The 22222-nt window shown below is 40.7% G+C and overlaps 1 protein-coding gene across 4 annotated transcripts in view; it reads left to right on the forward strand.

Annotated features, from left to right (window-relative positions):
• LOC108709183 (cytospin-B-like) overlaps positions 1 to 19192 on the forward strand; it is a 167372-nt gene extending 148180 nt beyond the window's left edge. For 3 of the 4 annotated variants that reach the window (XM_041583330.1, XM_041583331.1, XM_018248803.2), the window contains 3 exons: positions 2128 to 2244; positions 13851 to 13910; positions 18440 to 19192. In XM_041583330.1, coding sequence (XP_041439264.1) covers positions 2128 to 2244; positions 13851 to 13910; positions 18440 to 18529 — 267 coding nt within the window. In that variant the 3' untranslated portion in view covers positions 18530 to 19192. Of the gene's footprint in view, positions 1 to 2127; positions 2245 to 6903; positions 6937 to 13850; positions 13911 to 18439 lie in introns of those variants that run through there. The other variant, XM_041583332.1, reaches the window with a different exon arrangement.
• Positions 19193 to 22222: the final 3030 nt, after the last annotated feature.

Genomic DNA, 22222 nt, shown 5'->3' on the forward strand with positions numbered 1-22222 from the left:
TATGGAAGGCAATGACATTTACCGTAGTATTTATTACACATAAGCACTATACTTGCACATCTGCTTAGTCTTGTGATTTGGGATGTATGCCAATATCTTAGCCCATAGATGCCCTAATGCTCTGTCTGCAGGTTGATTGAGCTCATGTTCAATGAAATGCAGTTGAACTTTTTTACCATAATACTTATTTTCGTAAATAATTTTTTTGTTTTTGGCTGGCTGTGTACATAGCAATGACTCCTCTTTGCACAACCCCAGCAGTCCCATTTTTGTTTGCCTTTATTTAACACAGGTTTAGCAGATTCAGTGCTAGGGTTGCCACTTCACCTCTTTAAAACCGAACACATATGAAATACACAACCTGCATGACAAATTAGCAATTCATTTAGATGCATGCTGCAGATTGAACTGATTTATGTGCAGCCATGCATCATGCAAACAATTAATATAAGCTTCAGTATACTGAAATAAGAAGTTTTCTAAATATAATCAATTAAAAATTCTGTACTGTTTCTAAAATAATCATGTTTATCTTTACTATTCCTCTCTCAGCATCTGTTTCTCTATATTCTCTCTTCAGGCATGAGTTGGGTGTCAGATATTCATTGACAGTTAGATCCAATATATCTTATAGGGGGGCTCCTTTTGCCTAGAAGATGTATTAGAGCTCACTCTATTAAACTCACCAGACATCATGTCTCTCTACATGCAGAATTTGTACAAAAGGCAGCTATTTTGCTAGATTTTGTTTGTACAGGAATCAGTTATTTGAGTGAGCTCTAATACATCTGCTAGGAAAGGAGCCCTCCTATAAGATATATTGGATCTAACTGTCAATGAATATCTGACACCCAACTGCTGCATGAAGACAGAATGAAGAGAAACAGATGCTGAGAGAGGAATAGTGAAGATAAACTTGATTATTTCAGAAACAATGCAGAATATTTAATTGATCGTATTTAGAAAGTTTCTTATTTCAGTATGCTGAAGCTTATATTTTGTCAATTTCCCAGCTGCCCCTGGTCATGTGACTTGTGCCTGCACTTTAGGAGAGAAATGCTTTCTGGCAGGCTGCTGTTTTTCCTTCTCAATGTAACTGAATGTGTCTCAGTGGGACCTGGATTTTACTATTGAGTGTTGTTCTTAGATCTACCAGGCAGCTGTTATCTTGTGTTAGGGAGCTGTTATCTGGTTACCTTCCCATTGTTATTTTGTTTGGCTGCTGGGGGGGAAAAGGGAGGGGGTGATATCACTCTAACTTGCAGTACAGCAGTAAAGAGTGATTGAAGTTTATCAGAGCAGAAGTCACATGACTTGGGGCAGCTTGGAAATTGACAATATGTCTAGCCCCATGTCAGATTTCAAAATTTGAATATAAAAAAGTCTGTTTGCTCTTTTGAGAAATGGATTTCAGTGCACAATTCTGCTGGTGCAGCACTATTAACTGATTCATTGTAAAAAAAAATTTTTCCCACGACAGTATCCCTTTAATCTCATCCTTTTGTTGTGTTCACACTGAGCTTTTAAGTTGTTAATGATCATTGCTGAGTGTGTTTCTCTTTGGCTCCTAATACATGTGGCCAAGTAGTTCAATTGTGTAAAAGGATTAGCAATAAAATCTCATAAATCCAACTGGTTGGCCCACTAGTGCCTTATGATACGCCAGCTGGGTAATGTCCAAGTGCAGTGACTCAGGGAATTACATTTAAACTTGCCTTGGATTGCTCATGAGTCGCACATTCCTTCCATTTCAGACTGAACAATAATTTGGGCCAAGAGCACAAACAGAAGATATTTTCCCAACAATCGGCGAGATACCCAGCCGGGCTGACAATAAAGGCAGTATTCTCTCGACGCTCTCCGATGGGATTTGCCACACACTTGCTATTGTGATGGTGTTTGGGTTTTTTTGGCAGCCTGTGTAACATAAGAAATAAAGGCTCCATTCCAATAACTGCAAATACAGGAAACAAGGAAAAAGCTGGCCAACTTCAGTAACGGAATGCTCGTTAGATTTCACTTTTTTGTATATTAACAAAAGCAACTGTTAGACACCGCTGCCCAGTCAGTAATGTTCTGTGTTTGGGAATATGTGTAAAACAATTTGTACATTTGCTTTCTTTACAGAACATCGACATCACAAATTTTAGCAGTAGCTGGAGTGATGGTTTGGCGTTCTGCGCCCTCCTGCACACGTACCTCCCTGCGCACATTCCCTACCTGGAGCTCAACGGCCAAGATAAGGTACAATAAACTATAAAGCCCAATACACATGGTTCAGATTCTTCTTGTTCAAGGTTTTCATTGATACAGATTGCAGGAAGTGCAAAGAATTAATCGAAAGTAGTTTTACCTGGCCCATTTCTAATAGTTCAGATTTTATTGAAGAAAATGGCTAAGGGCAGGGCCTTCCTATACTGCTGTGTTCTTAGATAATCCATACATATTAGCTGACTTTTTTTAATAATGCAGATATACTGTATCAATTGCTGGGAACACTCCAGGCATGTCTAGTATAGGTAAATCTAAAAAAAAATGAAGTGAAAATCTTTATAGTCATACTCCAGGCATGGTTAATGGCTAGAGAATGTGATATCGATGTTATATCTGTATACTATATTTTCCAGAGGCAAATATCCCTCTGCTATTATAGGTGCCATCTAATCCTACTATACCTTCTATCCCACAGTCACACTCCCTTCCCAGAGACTATTATCCACTGTTACTATAGACACCATCTCTCCCTACTATACCTGCTATCCCACAGTTACACTCCCTTCCCAGAGACTATTATCCCACTGTTACTATAGGCACCATCTCTCCCTACTATACCTTCTATCCCACAGTCACACTCCCTTCCCAGAGACTATTATCCACTGTTACTATAGACACCATCTCTCCCTACTATACCTGCTATCCCACAGTCACACTCCCTTCCCAGAGACTATTATCCACTGTTACTATAGGCACCATCTCTCCCTACTATACCTGCTATCCCACAGTCACACTCCCTTCCCAGAGACTATTATCCACTGTTACTATAGGCACCATTTCTCCCTACTATACCTGCTATCCCACAGTCACACTCCCTTCCCAGAGACTATTATCCACTGTTACTATAGACACCATCTCTCCCTACTATACCTGCTATCCCACAGTCACACTCCCTTCCCAGAGACTATTATCCCACTGTTACTATAGGCACCATCTCTCCCTACTATACCTGCTATCCCACAGTCACACTCCCTTCCCAGAGACTATTATCCCACTGTTACTATAGGCACCATCTCTCCCTACTATACCTGCTATCCCACAGTCACACTCCCTTCCCAGAGACTATTATCCCACTGTTACTATAGGCACCATCTCTCCCTACTATACCTGCTATCCCACAGTCACACTCCCTTCCCAGAGACTATTATCCCACTGTTACTATAGGCACCATCTCTCCCTACTATACCTGCTATCCCACAGTCACACTCCCTTCCCAGAGACTATTATCCCACTGTTACTATAGGCACCATCTCTCCCTACTATACCTGCTATCCCACAGTCACACTCCCTTCCCAGAGACTATTATCCCACTGTTACTATAGACACCATCTCTCCCTACTATACCTGCTATCCCACAATCACACTCCCTTCCCAGAGACTATTATCCACTGTTACTATAGGCACCATCTCTCCCTACTATACCTGCTGTCCCACAGTCACACTCCCTTCCCAGAGACTATTATCCCACTGTTACTATAGGCACCATCTCTCCCTACTATACCTGCTATCCCACAATCACACTCCCTTCCCAGAGACTATTATCCACTGTTACTATAGGCACCATCTCTCCCTACTATACCTGCTATCCCACAGTCACACTCCCTTCCCAGAGACTATTATCCCACTGTTACTATAGACACCATCTCTCCCTACTATACCTACTATCCCACAGTCACACTCCCTTCCCAGAGACTATTATCCACTGTTACTATAGGCACCATCTCTCCCTACTATACCTGCTATCCCACAGTCACACTCCCTTCCCAGAGACTATTATCCACTGTTACTATAGGCACCATCTCTCCCTACTATACCTGCTATCCCACAGCCACACTCCCTTCCCAGAGACTATTATCCACTGTTACTATAGGCACCATCTCTCCCTACTATACCTGTTATCCCACAGTCACACTCCCTTCCCACAGTACCTTTTAACCAGAAAGCTCTGAATTACAGGAAGACCAACTTCCATAAACTCCATATTAATCAGATAATTCTAATGTTTCAAAATGACTGTTTTTCTCTGTAATAATAAAACCTAAAAAAAATAAGTACCTTGAGCTTGATATAATTAATCTTTATAGGAGCAAAACAATCCAGCCTATGATTAAGGGAATGTTTACCCGAAACGTGTAAGGCGATGTTGTAACCTTGATAAGCTACAATAAACCTCATCCAGAGTGCCGTCTGTTTTGCTTATTTGAATCCAAACTATTAATTAATGGCTAAATAGGTTTTAAGCAGACGTAGAAATCCAAAATACCGGTATCCAAGGCCATAAGCATTTTGAATAACAGGTCCCAAACCTGTATAAATGTGATCTTTAAATAATAAGCCTTGTGCAGTAGTTGCTCTATGTCTGAGCTTTACAGCATAGAAACAAATAAAGTAACGAATATATTAACCAAATCTGTTGTTTAATAATAGGCCGAGATGGGATTTTAGATTTTTCTCTGCTCAGATAGCGACACCTTTTTATTTTTTAATAAAGTTGTGCCCACAGGCCGGTACCTGGGTTATTAAACGCTTAATAGAAATGGAACACAATACCTGCCCTGAAGGATATGTTCTTCAGATCTAATATTCCCATTACCTGGCTTTCTGCCGCGCACATTCTCAGCCTTTATTTCACATTATTTATTTGTAGGTTTTTTTGTGGTACAGATAGAGACTAAATAAAACAATTTCACAGAGTGTTAAAAGGATCAAAGCTAATAGCAGTGCCACACTCAAACGTTTAGCAGTTTCTACTTATCCAAGGTATTGCATGACGGCTGCTGTTAAACTACAACTCCCAGGATCCCCCTGATGTTTTATCAAACCTTAAGGCTTACCTTTATATTTGTCAGGCTCTTGTGGCCCCCCTTTCTTTATGATACAAGACTGTAGCCTCTACTATAGCTACATAGCATCCGTACATACCTCCCAACTGTCCCGTTTTCAGAGGGACAGTCCCTCTTTTGACCGCTCAACCCGCAGTCCATCGTTTGTACTGGAAAGTCCCAACTTTCTCTTTACTGAACAGCCAGAAAAAGAAACAATGTTTCTAACTTAATTGGCTTTTGGCAGAGAGCCCAGAACAGCCACAGCAGCAGATAAGATACTTTTGTAACAATTTTGAGATAAGCAAATAAGTTATTGTAACAATATCAGATAACAGGTCCCTTGGGAAAGGTTAGACTCACAACTTAAAGGGCAATTCACCTTCATTAGCAAAACTGTAATAACTGAAAAAAATCACAGAAACGTGTTCAAACTTTCATAACCTGCCAAATTTTGTAAAATGAACGTGGTAATTAGGGGGTGTGGCCACAAAAATGGGTGTAGTAAAAAAAAATTGTCTGGGTTCTGGAAGCCCCTGGCCCCCTAGCAAAAACAGCTCTTTGCTCCATCCCATCAGATTGATGACCCATAATTAGTGATGGGCGAATTTCCGTGTTTTGCCGCCGGCAGATAAATTTGCGAATTTTGAAATTTTGAAAAATTGTTTGACGCCAGCGACAATTTTGACACCAGTGACAAATTGTCACGGCCTTCAAAATTGTCTCTGGTGTCAAAATTTGCGTTTGCGTTTTTTTGCCATTGGCGAAGCGAAACGGGACAAATTCGCCCATCACTACCCATAACTGCAACACCCACTATTATAATAAAGTTTCTAGCCAGGCCCATCTCTCCCACTGATACAGTCATGGGGTTGGTGATCTCCTTTGTTCCGACACCAGTTTTAACACAGGGGAGGCAGTTTTATCAAGGATCAAATTTCGAGTTTTTTTAAAACTCCCATGAACTCTAAATTCGACCAATGAAAATGTATTAAAAATTAAAATTCGGGTGAATACTGTGGACCCGAAAATGATTTGAGTTTTTCAAACTCGATTCGAGTTTTTTCTGCGCAAAAAACTCAAATGTCAGGAAGGCTGCAAACAGCTCCAAATTGATTCTAGGATGTCTTCCATAGGCTGAAACAGCAATTCGGCAGGTTATAGAAGGCGAATAGTCGAATTTGAGTTCTTAAAGGGTCAGTGATAAATCTCGAAAATCAAATTCAAATTTTTGGCCATAAAAAACGAAATAATTCGAATTTGAAAATTCGAATTTTCACTTAGTCACAAGTATTGTTCTAATAAGCACTGTACCCTGCTCCCCAAACTAGACTGAATATTTGGAGTGAGGAGCAGAGCACAGTGTCAGTCAGTTAGGGGCCCCAAGCACTAAGGGGCTACCTGCAGCCTGTGCCTCCTATCACCCACCCTCTTGCTATTAAATGCAGGCAGTGCTCAATTCAAGGACTAAAGGTGGCCATACACGGAGAGATCCGCTCGTTTGGCGATGTCGCCAAATGAGCGGATCTCTCCCCGATATCGGGCTGATGCAGCCGCGATCCGACGGGATTTTTCGTCCCATCCCATTGAGATCTCGATCGGGGAAGCCCATCGGGGGCCCCATACACGGGCCAATAAGCTGCCGACTCGGTCTGTCGGCAGCTTTTAACGGCCCGTGTATGGCCACCTTTGGAGAAATGGAGATTGGAGATCTGCAGCTATTCAATCCTTTTTTTGCATCTTGTACACTGCATTCTGCAAGGTAAAAACTTGTAATGTATTTACAGATCAAAAAAATTTTTTTTAGAGCTTTCTGCACTTCTAGAAACAAGACATTTTATGGTTGGAACTTAATACAAGTAAGCATTTTGACATTTGACCAAAATCTTTCTTTATGTTAGGGATCTGGGGTTCCACAGCTGATGGTTTTAGGTGGATTATGGGAATAGCCACGTATTAACTAAACTAGAGAGCCACAAGGTACCAGCCCCCCCTCACCTTTACTTATTTTAAGCTCACAGCAAAACAACATTTCATGCTTCCAGATGTTTTATTGCCCATGAGGTTGAGCTAATCCACATACCAATCTATCTGCCGGCTGTTCGGTTCCATTTTTCTCTTTTAATAAAACTAAGGATTGTGTCCTGCTGGAAGGGATATCTTGAAATGATGACTTGCAGTTGCACTCTTGCGAGGCTTAAGCAGAATTGTGTCAAATAATTCTACTTTTCCTATACACTGTGTCCATTCTAAGCCTTGCAAGCAATGAGACTCTGCACTCAGACTCAACATTGTAATGAAATATAGTTTGTACAGTGACTGTGCACGTTGGAATGTGCATCTAGAAGCTCTGTAGCTACTGTTATATGCTTGGAATTGGATATCAACTGCCGAATTTTGAAAGTTGTAGTTTTAAGGAGAACCAAACCTTTTATATTAAAATTCCCTACCCCCTAGCCTACATAGACCTCCCTCCCTGCTCCCTCCTGGCCTAGGTGTTACCCTGGGTAAATGCCCCTAACTCTTTACTTATCCATCGTTGCAGATTCAGGGCATCGTAGTTCACGGGCGCCATCTTCTTCTCTTCGGTAATCTTCGGGTCTTCTTCTGGCGCGTCGCCAATTTCCGTCACAGGGGCATGTGCAACTGTCAAAAACCTGGAAGGCTGCTCCAACTGCGCATGCACCAATATGGCGTTTTTTTTCACCAAGATTACCAAAGAGAAGAAGATGGCACCCGTGAACTCCAATGCACTGAATCTGCAACGAGGGGTAAGTAAAGAGTTAGGGGCAATTACCGAGGGTAACAACTAGGCTGGGGGTGAACAGGGAGGGGGGTCTATGTAGGGTAGGAGGGGTAGGGGATTTTAATATAAAGGGTTTGGTTCTCCTTTAATAAAAGGCTATAGCCTATAACAGTGGTCCCCGACCAGTGACTCGCAAGCAACGTGCTGCTCACCAACCCATTGGACATTGACATTGAGTGGCCTCAAAGCAGGTGCTTATTTTTGAACTACTGAGGCAAGTTATCGTTGCATAAAAACCAGGTGCACTGCTACAGAGCCTCCTGTAGGCTGCCAGTCCTCATAGGGGTACCAAATAGCCAATCACAGCACTTAATTGGCACCCCTAGGACATTTTTTCACGTCTGTGTTGCGCCCCAACTGTTTTTACATTTGAATGTGGCTCACAGGTAAAAAAAAGTTGGGTACCCCTGACCTGGCCTCAAGCAAACCATATCATAGTCCCTGTCGGGTGCAAAATTATCCCTTTATGATCCATTCATGGATGGTTTGTATCTGTGTCATACAAGCTCATAACATTTTAATGCAAGTGCACATGTACCTGGAAATGCATTGATTTATCTTAAATACAACAGAATATCGTAAACACTGGTTTGCCCGTTTAAAAAAAAAAAAATGCCTGTATAAAGTGCCCTTTATATCCATTAATATCTGCCAGGCGGATAAATGATTAAATACACGATGTTACTGGCTGGAAATGAGCCCTTAACACTTCGATAGATTCAATTTAACCGCAGCTGGTTTTGTGGCTACAGCCTTGGGCTCAAGGAGTTCATTGATTGTCGGTCATTATGAACCCTGCATGGGCATGTAAGAGAAAAACAATAAATGTGCCTCTTGAAATGAAATTGAAAATATTTACAGATATATCTGTCTGTTTTGCCAAAGCACCCAAATACTATAATATATCTTTTCTTTTTGGAGAATAGCAGGCAGTCAAAGATATCAACAAACCTCGTGTTGTTAGGGTTATAGTGATACAATTTACAGGAAAGAGGAATTAGTCGAAACATAGTTTAGCCGTTATGGTCTGTGAATGACATGCAAGTCATTGGAAATGTATGGCAAAATGCACAATTGCTCTAGTTTTATGCACCAGAGGTCGGAATTCAGCACTATGGTATCCCACTAAAGGCAGTGATTTAGTGGGCCTCTGGGTTCCATTAATAATCCCGTGGCAAACTTGTCTGGTTGCCGTTGACCACGTTCCATTGCCACCCCTAGAATATTTGGTACCAACCAGCAAGTAGTAAAACAGAAACACGCAGTGTCGGACTGGGTTGCCACCAAAACACTTAAAGGGATACTGTCATGGGGAAATTTTTTTTTTCAAAATGAATCAATTGATAGTGCTGCTCGAGCAGAATTCTGCACTGAAATCCATTTCTCAAAAGAACAAACAGATTTTTTTATATTCCATTTTGAAATCTGACATGGGGCTAGACATTTTGTCAATTTCCCAGCTGCCCCTGGTCATGTGACTTGTGCCTGCACTTTAGGAGAGAAATGCTTTCTGGCAGGCTGCTGTTTTTCCTTCTCAATGTAACTGAATGTGTCTCAGTGAGACATGGATTTTTACTATTGAGTGTTGTTCTTAGATCTACCAGGGAGCTGTTATCTTGTGTTAGGGAGCTGCTATCTGGTTACCTTCCCATTGTTCTTTTGTTTGGCTGCTGGGGGGGAAAAGGGAGGGGGATGATATCACTCTAACTTGCAGTACAGCAGTAAAAAGTGAAGTTTATCAGAGTACAAGTCACATGACTTGGGGCAGCTGGGAAATTGACAATATGTCTAGCCCCATGTCAGATTTCAAAATTGAATATAAAAAAATCTGTTTGCTCTTTTGAGAAATAGATTTCAGTGCAGAATTCTGCTGGAGCCGCACTATTAACTGATTCATTTTGAAAAAAATTTTTTTTCCCATGACAGTATCCCTTTAAGACCAGAGGCCCACGTTTCACACCGATTTTAGGATTGTTCTTCATACACTCTTGCACTGAAAATGAGCTTGAACTCGTAAGTGTCATCATGCACAGATAAAGTATTTTATATAAATGTTATCCTTGCAATGTACTGAAGTGTACGTATTAGTAGCACATTGATTCATCTACTGGGTCACAATGACTGGGCCGATGAATCATTCTGATGAAAGAACTGATGTAACGTCTGTAGTTTTCCGAGTCAGCCATGATAATGTGTTGGTGTATCAGAGCCTTGTGTCAGTGCTCAAAAATATCATTTCCAACGCTGCATGGGTTCATGTATTACTCAGACCAGCCGCAAAGAATGTTTCACAATGCTTTTGTTTAATAAGTGTTTTGTTATTAGAACTGCCAGAAACCCTGGATCTTTTTTCTTTTGTGTGTCTATTGCTTATTAACAATGAAAGTGAGGGCGGTGGCATGTATAGGGGGGGAATTACCCATAATGCCCCTCCATCTTGCTGGTTACCCAATTATTTATTATTGCAGCTTTTCTGGTATGATGTTCGTAGCTGATTTCCTTTCCATTTGAGTAGGCAAATGCATTCCTTTGTTTAATTGTTTGTAACAAGTAGAGTTTATTGGCGCTGGAGTGTTTCTTCTGTCCCACCTCTTTGTGATATTCCACTTAAGCCATTGTTGCAGGTAAGGTTAGAGACTTCACCAAGAGAAGAAATCACTTCTGGTTGAACTGGCTTGGATGAGAGACCACTTTTGGCAGTGTTAACTCATGTTGTTCCTATTTTTGAAGCAACAAATATATGATGCACACAAATCAGGGAGCCAACAACTCCATCCCCTTTACTGAACCTAGTTCAGAGGGCGCCTCCTTGCGCATAAAGAATTGAGCGCATGAACTTCCTTTTCGTAGGGGAGTGAAAAGCACCTAGTACTTAGCGCTCCGGAATAAAGTTAAGGTGGCCATACATGGGCAGATTACAGCTGCCGATACCGGTCCTTTAAAACGATTAATGCGTGTATCTGCCTATGTGTAGGGCAGGGCCGGAACTAGGGGTAGGCAGAGTAGGCACGTGCCTAGGGTGCAAAGCTGAGGGGGCGCTAGGCACGTACCTGCTCTTTTGCCTACCCCATGTCCGTTCCTGTGTCTCCCTGGCTGCAGCTGGTAATTTGCGGTTAAATGCGCTTACGCGCATGCGCGCTTGCGAGTAGTTTCGCGCATGCACGATTCAGCACACACTAAGCCAGCGCCGTGGCCGGCCAGGTTGTCTAGGGCGCCTGGCCGGGCTGGCCCGGCTCTGGTGTAGGGGCTCCTGACGGGTCCTCCCAATCAATATGAGGCCAAAAATCCCGACGTTAGTGGGATATCGGGTTAAGATCCGCTCGTTTGGCGACCTCACCAAATGAGTGGATCTAACAGTGTATGGCCACCTTTAGTTACCAGTGCGGCTGGGCAGCATGTGTCCTCGCCACCAATTCCGGGCCTGGAGACATGACCAATGTGCTCTGAAATAAATCCAACTATGATTATTTTTGGTACGGTAAAAGAAGAAAATCATTGTTTCTTATAATAAAGGTCATACTTCATCTCTGAATATTCTTTACCTACTTGCACCATCATTTTGCAATGAACACAGACTTCATGTCCTATTCACTTCGGTGGTTTTCCCTGTGGTTTATTTTCTTTTGATGGCCTCTGTAGGAAATAGCAGGTGCCATTGATTGATAGTTTTCATTTATTTCACACAAACACCCCGAAATAACGACCGAGGGCTCTGTCACGCTAGGTGAGACACAAGCAATAAAACTGTTGTTTTCCTTCTAGTGAGCATGGCCTCTTCTGTTTATATTGTTAGCGAGATTACGGTGGCCTTTAGAACTTTAATTAAGGTTGTGTCAACGTAAAGGTGACAATTATTGATTGAACAGGGTGAAATGTGTACAATCTTCAAGTTCTCCAAAGACTAATCACGCTAGGGTTCATTCACCTCGGAAGGTGTTGGCTCCTTAGTATAATGTCCGTTATCATTGTCTGCACAGAACACTCCCTCTGGGTTTTGAAGGTATATAGATGATGCCAAGACTACATGCTGATTTCTTTAAAACAAATTGATTTAATATAAAGGTACATTTTTATTCTGAAAGATTCCAGGAGACACAGCTGTAAGTGTCCCCATCCGTCAACTTTGTAATTGGCACAGTTGGGAGGTTTCCATAGGAAGGTTCATTTTAACTGACAACTGTGTGATGCCAAAAAGCTTTATGCAGGTGACATTGTTCCTAGTTTCTTTATAGTGAGAAGAAAATCTATTTTTCCAGAGACTAGAATGAGGCCATGGGAGTGACTTCATTGCCTTTCATGTCTAGCTTAGGTCTACCTTATGTCAGAAGCTATTGTGTCTATGTGCAGTTAGGCCACATTGGGCACATTGCCTTATTAATTGATAGAGATGTTACTAAGGGCCAGATTTATTAAGGTATTATTCATCAATTGGGAGTCCACATCTGATTTCCACCTTAGTTAAGCCTAAGAGACTCGCCCCAGTTCTCAGGCAATTATATACAAAAAGTTCCTTTATCAAAATATAACTGTCCTGAGGCTTTTTTCAGTAAAAAAATATCACCACCAGGCCTGGTGGGGTTAGTATGTATCTGAGTTTTAACGCTAACTTAAATAAATTGATATTATTTTACTGAAAAAAGCCTCGGGACAGTTATCTTTTGATAAAGGAACTTTTTCAGATTTATTAAGGGTTAGAATTTTGGTCAAAACTCTCGAATTGTGAATAATCCAAACTGAATTAGCGTTTTAATTCGAATTTGAAGATTTATCATACTCTGGTTCTTTAAGAACACAACTTTTATTTGCACCTTAAACCTGCCGAATTGTTGTATAAGTCAATGGGAGAGGTCCAGGAATCATTTTGGGGATGTTTGCAGCCTTCCTGACATTAAAACCACAAATTGAGTTTTTTTAATTTGATTCAAGTTTTTTTAACTCGAATCTAATTAGATTCGAGTTTTCGGGTCGATTCAATTCATCCGAGCAGTGAAAATTAGATTTTAATAATAAATTTCAATTGGTCGAATTTTGAGCTTATGGGAGTTTTAAAAAAAAAACTAACTCGGATTCGAAATTGATAAATTTGTCTCCCCGTGTCTCCCTAGCTGTGCTGCCACAGCACCAAATTTGTGATTCTATTTGTATAGGAAGCCAGTGTATCTTAGGATCATAGTGCCAGCATCGGAGATTCCACACTTCTGGTTGGCTCTCTGATATATGTCATTTCTTATATGGCAATGGGGCATCTCAGATCCGAGAACCAATCAGCACACAAAGGGATCATTTAAAGCAGACAAAAAAGCAGCAGTACAGACCCATAAAGTTATATGGCTTCTGACACAGGTTCTGTGCTAATAGTCTTAGTAATACTTTGGTCAGAAGCTGCTTGGGGTAATAAAACATTGTGTTTATGTTAAGATGAACTTCACTGGCGTGATATAAATACAAGCATCACAGTAGCTCAAAGACTCAATTGGAAACACGGATCTCTATGTAGGGCCTCAAGGGAGCTACAATATTCCCATAAATACCTTCCAAGCCACTAATCAATATTCTATTAACCTTCCCCCAGTGTCACGTAACCAGTGCTGCTGTTTGCCAGTGGCTTCTGCATCTCACTAGTTATGTTGTAATGTGATATTTTGCATGTGTGTAAACATCTTTCACACCAGTGCTTGCATCAATACTCACTCCTCTATATTCACACCAAAACACCAGTTAATTATGTTTTTCTCAAAAACTTACAGGGCACAGTGTGCAAGGGAGCTCTGTTTGATTATACTAGGGCTTGGCACCTACCTACTATTGTTGTAGTCCAACTCTTAGCCCTGGTTTATACAATCGGTACCAAAAAATTCAATAATAGATGAAAATCATGACAACATTTAATGAAAGAAAACAATGGTAGATAAATAAGGAAAAATATGTTTTACTTTTTGGGTTTTCAGAAAAGAAATTTAATGCTGGCATTTCAGGCCGCTGAAAGTGTTGGAATCAAAACCAGTCTGGTAAGTAGGCACTTTATTGCTTTTCTTCTAAATATAGCAATTATTGTCCTCATTGTATAACGTTTATCACATAGTCCCATGTTGCACTTGTCTTCATGGCGGATGTGCGCCAGTATTGGGGAGATGGCAGTGTCCTTGGCGAAAATAGCTCCATTTTCCAATGTAACTGGCACCATTGCCTTAATTTGTACACAGTCTCATATTCTTTACATAAATGATTTCAGGCATTTCTAATATGCAGAATAGATGTATATTATTAGTCAAGTTAAAGATCAATTCCTGAGTTTATGGCCTTCAATAGCCTTTACTTCTGCTCAACCTTTCACCTTCCCCACACTGATTCTAATATTTAGTAGAAAGACACATGCTTGCCTGTTCTTTACCTCTTGACAGAACCTTTCCATAGCACTACCATATATACACCCATATGTACACCCCACTGCTGGGTTTTATTTCTAGGATGTTTGATGACATAACTCTACACTAGAACAACTGCCAACTACTGGCTACTAATACACATTGAGGATCAATATATAAAGGGTTACAAAAGGGCTATAAAACAAAAGAAAAAGTCTTACAGAGTCTTACAAGGCTACTAAAGAAATACCCACATTTCATTATGGCTTAAACTAGGGGTCTTCAACCTTTTTTAAAGGAGAAGGAAAGTCTTCTTCCACTTGGGGGTGCCAAATGTTAGGCACCCCCAAGTGAATGTATTTACTTACTTGAAACCCCGGGTTGGTGCTCCTATTAGTAGAAAACTGCACCGACCAGGGTTATTCCATTGAGCACCACGGAGCGTTTCTCTTCCGGCATCTTCTTTCTTCAAATTTCCCAGGGCATGCGCAGTAGAATGAAATAGCCACATTTTTTATTAAAGTTTGTGTCTTCACTCTAATGCGCATGCGCAGCTGCAAGAAGCAAGAAGAAGCCGGAAGAGGATTGCTCCCTGGAAGAACCCCAGGCCGGTGCAGTTTTCTGCTGATAGGAACACCAGCCTGGGGTTTCAGGTAAATATATACAATCACTTGGGTGTGCCGAACATTTGGCACCCCCAAGTTGAAGTAGACTTTCCTTCTCCTTTAACCATGAGCCACATTCAAATGTAAAAAAGTTGGGGAGCAACTCAAGCAGGAAGAATGCCCCAGGGGATGCCAAATTAGCCCTGTGATTGGCTATTTGGTAGCTTCTATGTGGACTGACAGTCTACAGGAGGTTCTGTTTGGCAATACACCTAGTTTTTATACAACCAAAACTTGCCTCCAAGCCAGGAATTCAAAAATAAGTGTCTTCTTTGAGGCCACTGAGAGTTACATCTAGGGGTTTTGGAGATCAACATGTTGCTCTCAAGCCACTGGTTTGAGTCCACTTGCTTACACCATACACACTAAATTGGCGGCCATTATGTTCCCACGGACATCAAGTTGTTTGTTAGTGCTGCTGCCCTTCTACAATAATATCAGTCTGTAACATAATACAGAAAAGGTGTTTCATAATCATTTACCCATAACCACATCTCTGTTTGCTGCTTCTAAAATTTCAGGATTCTAAACAATACTGGGTGGGAGCACATGGGCAGTTTATAACCAGGCGGATAAGTTAACATAATCTTGTTTAACCAACATTTGGCAACCTGCAGCCCTACTGTTATTGTCCCTGCCTCTATCAGCTGCCGCTAGCTATCAATCACCCCCTTTAAACATGGTGAGGGACTTCAGTGGGTGAATTCTTTTGTTTCATCTTTAAAGAGAAAGGCATCAAAGAATGAAATGTTTACGGCATATTCAAAGAATAAAAAGAACTTTTCCTCAAAATTCTCTAGAATTATTTCAAATGACGTTGACACAATTAATGTGCCCCTTAAGCTGGCCACAGAAATTGCAAAAATTGCAAATTTCATGCAATTTCTCGGTACATTAGTGGCATCCCACTTGTAACCTTATGACACGAGAAATGGAAGACTTTCTCATTAACTGTTCCAGTTTATTGCTGTGACCTTCTCATGACAGGTACTGCAAATGGCAGCACCTCACCTTTCCCTAACATAGACTGCTGTCCCTTCCTCTATCACTGCCAGAATGGCCATCGTATTTCCTGTTCCTGTTTTCTTTATTCACCTTTTAGTACCAACAACTTTATACTTCACAGTTCAACTTAGTGAGCACTACTGCCTAGTGGCCAAACTAACGATACATTAACTATTTCATAATTCCCATTTTGCCTCCTTACACACTGATCAAGACTAATATACATGCACTATGAGTATTGGTGCCATAGCATCATGTTTGTCAGTGTATGAGGCACTGGTAAACTGTCCTTTATGCTCACAAACTGATTGTTCCAACAACGTACATAGTCAGGCAGTATATGACCACCGATAGTTTGCATTCTCACTTAGAAGGGTCCTTTGGAACAACTCCTTTTTATCAGTCCGAAGAATCCCTACTTGGCCATACACAAACCAAGATGAACGGCCAACTTCTGATGGAGTCCGTAGCTCATAGGCCCTTGTATGGGGCCAAAGTAATAGCCTACATTGTTAAGAGATATTTATATGATGCAAAAAAAGCTGGTCATACGCATAAAGATATGATCAGTTGGGGAGGTTACCAACCTAGCCAATCTTTCTCAAATTGACCACTCAGGTGGGTTTGTCAAAAAAAATCCCCTTTAATAAATAGCTTGAAGGCCTAACATCTAGGGACAAACCAACGCATAAATCCTGGTCTTACTGCTTTTCCCCTTAGCAACCTTAGTACATCCAGACCACTTTCTGGAATAGCTGCTGTCCTAATACCGATGGTGCTGAATACTCAGAAGACTATGCCAACATCATTTGGATAGTTAATGACATTACCTCCATTTGTTATTCTTGTTTGCTCTTTCTTTGCGATGCTAATGAGATTACTTGAGTTAGGTTAGTATAACAGATGAATGATTGGATTAATGAACACTGGAAGTCAGGTTGGTGCCTAGAGGCACACAGTAACACGATTTTGCAGTTTTACCAAAGTGATCAAAAACACCCATGTGTCCTTTTCCTCTTATCTTTGGTTATTTGCTTTAAGGACTGAAGGCTTCTTTAATTTGTAGCCTAAGGGTTAGTCCACACAAAGAGATTCGGAGAGATTTAGTTGCCTGGTGACCAATCACCTCTTTTTCTGGACGACAATCTCCCTGAACTGCCTCCGCGTGTCTTCCCATCCGCTATAATGAAAAGTCGCCTGCACTAAAGCACACGCGCTGCTTTGTTTTCCGAAGTCGCCCGAAGTTGCCTCATGAGGAATCTCCCTGAATCTCCTCGTGTGGACTAACCCTAAGGAAAAGTCAGTCATAGTCTTTTGGGGATTGCAGACTCCAACAGGGTTATTAATTGGACTGCTTTATAGCCATGGGCGGCAGCCATTCAAAGCTGGAAAATTATTAAAGCCACATGATACACAGCAGATAACAGATAAGCTCTATAGTATACAATGGGATTCTTCAGAACTTATCTGTTATCTACTGTGTATCCTGTGCTTGAATGGCGGCCCCCATGGCTACACAGCAGCTTGTTTATATAAACTATAGTAGTACTTATCTGTTATCTACTGTGTATCCTGTGCTTGAATGGCTGCCCCCATGGCTACACAGACAACATTATTTTTTTAAAACACTTTTTTGGTGTAAATGTTCCTTTAATTTGGTGTCTAGAGAAGGTGCTTTCTTTTCTGCTTGTTTCTTACTTTTTTGTAAAGCTTAAACTGTACAAATGACATTATAAAAAAAAAACAGTAGAAGGGGGAATCTCTTTAAAGAGTGGTATGCATTAAAGAAAGGGTTAGTTTGTGAATGAAAAGCTGTTTTATTGCAGAATAAAATCACAAAACCAATTATTTAAAAAATGTTCCCATGAAAAAAAAAATCTGTTTTACACCAAAACTAGTATTGAATAGGCATTGTGGGCAGAATTGTGGCTTTTTCCTACAGTGCCTGATATTACAGCCTTGTGGCTCATAAGAATGAAAATGATATTTTATTCTATATGGTCCATTATTCTAAATTAAAGGGACCATTTTCTTTGTGTTTACTTAAAGGACACCCGTTGGGTAAAAATGTTATCCCCAACCAAAGGTGAGGGCTAATAGAGCCTGCATTCCGGTTGGGGATAACAGTAATCTTTTTTTAAAAAAAATGCCCCCCCCCCGCCAGCACTACCCTACCTGCACCTGGAGGGAGCTCCCGGTGAGAGCAGCCATGTCCGGTCACTCGCATGCGCATAATGAAAATGTGCCCCAAATTGCTTATTATGCGCATGCGCGTGACTGGACATGGCGGCTCACAACGGTAAAGGGTTGCCCAGACAGACTATTTAGACCTGGTCAAAACTTCCTGCCCGGTTTTCCTGATTTGCCATGATTGGCACAGCGATCGGACGTTTGCCGCGTTAATAGCCCTGCCCCCTGATGTCACAGCCCCGCCTCTCTTTGTTTCATCAAAGTTGAGATCATATCTTCTGTGATATTCATTTAGCTTTTCCTCTTTTCCAGGAGCTTAATGAGATGATGTTCACAGATCGCCCGGACTGGCAGTGCGTGATGCACTATGTGGCGCAGATTTACAAGTACTTTGAGACCTAGAAGATGATTGGACAGAATCTGACATTAGCAAAAAGCACACATTCACTTTATTGCCCAGGCCTGTCTCACGAGGGGCAAGAACGGAGATCCGTCTCTGTCTATATCACTAATGGGGGATCCGCTGGAAGTGCACATGAATGGAATTGCCTATTAAGAATACCACTAAAACCTGCAGACTATACAACGTGCAGTAACTATTCTGCTTGCTGATAACTATAACTATGACTTAATAGCTAACAACATGAAGTTTACTACAGCCATGGACCATACCCTTCTTCCTCTTGGAGTCCCATAGTGTGGAGGAAGTGGGGAGCTTTTCTGCTCTACGTGCAAGAGCGTTGGAGTTGCACCAAGAACATTTTACAGGGACTGACCAGGAAGAAAACATTTGCTTCTGCTCCTTTTCTCTAACACATGACACTAACATCATAAAATGCCTGGTCTTATCTTGGTGGGTCTAAGCACAAAGAACCAGCAGCCAACAGAAATCATTGGTTATATGAAGGTGTGATGTTACTAGGTTAAAGCACTCATCATAAAATACTGTATAGTAAGTATGGAAACAATCCTATGGATTTAATAAAGCAAAGGACTGCACATTTGTAAACTTTGGCATGAGCAGATGGAAACACTACTATTAAAAATAAAGGTATAATACCTTCATCAGGCCTTGTCTATGACTGAAGATAGAGGAATGGGTATTAGATTTTTGGCATGGGCCTCTCGCAGACATGCATTTAGTTCAGAGATTCCTGTCCGTGTTGTACTGGTAGAAATATTGACGGATTTCAAAATTAAAATGCTTTATATGCAGATATTACCGTGAAAAGGATCTTGTCACCCACGTACATATTCACTTCTTCTGCCTAAACTTTTTTAATTTAATGTACATAAAGCATTACATTTGATATGTTTATACCCAAAAAAATCCATGAATATAACAATTCCATAAATACTACCTTGCCTAGATCTTAATACCCTGTTACGTCCATTCTTGGAAAAGCCTACTTTTGCAGGTTGGCTCAGGGATCCAGAAAGTTCCGAAATACAGGAAGGCCGTCCCCCATAGACTCCATTGTAATCAAATAATTCACATTTTTAGAATTGATCACCTCTTTCTTTGTAATAATAAAACAGTATCTTATCCTTGATTCCGATTAAGAAATAATTAATCCTTATTGAAAGCAAAACCAGCCTATTGGGTTTATTTAGGGGCACATTCACTAAGCTCGGGTGAATGAATAGAGGGAAAAAAACTCGAATTTCGAGGGGTTTTTTGTGCTCCTCGACTATCGAATTGGCGTAAATTCGCCTGTGTAGAATGATTCGAATAGATTGAGTGAAAAATCGCTAAGACTATTCGCCCATTCGATAGTCGAAGTACTTTCTCTTTTAAAAATAATTCGACTGCCTACTTCGCCACCTAAAACCTACCGAATTGCTTTAAAAGCCTATGGGAAAGTCCCATAGGCTTGTTTTCTAAGTTTGTGATCGAATAAAAAGGCATTCGATCGAATGAAAATCCTTCGATCGAATATTCGATCGATCGACTATTCGCCCATTCGACTATTCGCCAGCACGTAAATTTGCCCGAATTCCCTATTCGATTCTATTCCCCAGTCGAATTTCGAGGGTTTTAACCACTCTAAATTCGACCCTTGATACATCTGCCCCTTAATGTTTAAATGGTTCCTTAGTACACTTATGGAGATCCAACTTATGGAAAGACTCCTTATCTATAAAACCCCAGGTCAGGCATTCTGGAAAACAGGTCCCATATCTGTACATGGTACTGTTTCATTATAGGGAAAAAACAAATGAGTCAACATGAAGAATTGGTTGGATAAAGAGGGCTCTATGGTTATGACTTTTGGGGGTTTTCTGGATACAAATTCTACATGATAGAATTACGCCTATGTCTTCAGTTGTGCATATACTGAATACTGTGTGTGTCAGTTGAGTTGGGACCAGACTATTAAGCCATTGACATGAGGACCAAAATGCCCACAGGATTTTAGTGAGTTTAAAGCATTTTTATTCGGAAGACATACAATGGCTCCAGTCTTAAAAGTGAGAAATGTCATTCTGAGAAATACTAGTGCATGAGTATATTTCTGTACTGAGAAACAGAGACTATACGGAGTATTACTGATTCTGAAACTAACTGCGGGCAGAGCTGGGCTAGGCTTCTGCTCAATGTGCTGTGTTTCACTTTGTGAACACTGAGGTCAGAGCAGCAAAGATCTCCAAATTAAACTGAAAGTGCTGAAACCAATTTCACACCTGAGATTAGCTCCTTGTCAACAAACACAACATAAATGCACTGAAATCAGCAGCATTTCATATACGCAATTCTAAAGCTGAATAATAATCGGTACCACGGGAGAGGGTTACTGGACAGGCGGCTCCCACTTTTTTGACCTGCAAATTAAATAAGGATGCACCGAATCCAGGATTCGGCCTTTTTCAGCAGGATTCGGTTTCAACCGAATCCTTCTGCCCGGCCGAACAGAATCCTAATTTTCCCCTTCCCACCCCTAATTTGCATACCGGTTCGGTATTCAGCCGAATCTTTCGCGAAGGATTCGGGGGTTCAGCCAAATCCAAAAAGTGGATTCGGTGCATCCCTAAAATTAAATATTGGAATTGATCCACCAAGATTAATTATGTAAAAGGATCTAGTTATTGCCTAAAAAAACTATCCCAAAAGGGGTAGTTCATCTATAAATTACATTTTAGACAGGAAGATGATAGAGGTCCTGAATAGAAAGATAAGTAATAAATATAATAATAAAACAACAATATAATATTAATATTTGTGGCATCAAAGATTAATAGTTTTCAATGACTTGAACCTTGAGGTCTTTTCCTATGACAGTCAACCATTACATCTGAAAAAAGCCTTATGCGTTTTGTGCCTTTCTGGGGCACTGAATCATAGACTCATGAGCGTATGAGGCACGAATTGCATAAGGCTTTTTTCTTTTAAGAAATAAAACATTTTTTAGCAGCAGTCCTTTGACATTATCCAGGTCTTTTCCTTGGATATCAACCATTACATCTGAAAAAAGCCTTATGCGTTTTGTGCCTTTCTGTTGCACAAAATGCATAAGGCTGTTTTTTTAGACAGGAAGATGGTAGAGGTCTTGAATAGAAAGATAAGTAAGAAATAGTAAAACAATAATAATAATAATAATTGTGGCATCAAAGATCAATAGTTTTCAGTGATTGGAACCTTGATGTCTTTTCCTATGATTGTCAAACATTACATCTGAAAAAAAAAGCCTTATGCGTTTTGTGCCTTTCTGGGGCACTGACTCATAGGCTCATAAGCGTATGAGGCATGAAACACGTAAGGCTTTTTTAATTTAAGAAATAAATAATTTTAGCAGCAATCCTTTGGCCTAATCCGCTTTTGTGGCAACTCAATTTTGTCTAAAGGTTGAATGAGGTGTTTTCTTCTTGCTAAAGGTCTGGAGCAAGAGCCCTTGGATCCAAAGTTTCGTGCAGTGAGCTTACTGAAATATTTAAAACTGAACTATACATCTCTCTCTTCTTCCCATGATAGACAATGAAACTTGTCCAAGGACTGGACAGGTTGTGGCTCCTATCTTTTGGTTTGGAGACCACTGTTTGTTCTGGTAGACCAACGATCATCTAACATTGTATTTTGCTTCCTGTTTCTGAATCCTA

This window comes from Xenopus laevis, chromosome 2S, assembly GCF_017654675.1.
Source record: "Xenopus laevis strain J_2021 chromosome 2S, Xenopus_laevis_v10.1, whole genome shotgun sequence".
NCBI classification, from domain to species: Eukaryota; Metazoa; Chordata; class Amphibia; order Anura; family Pipidae; genus Xenopus; species Xenopus laevis.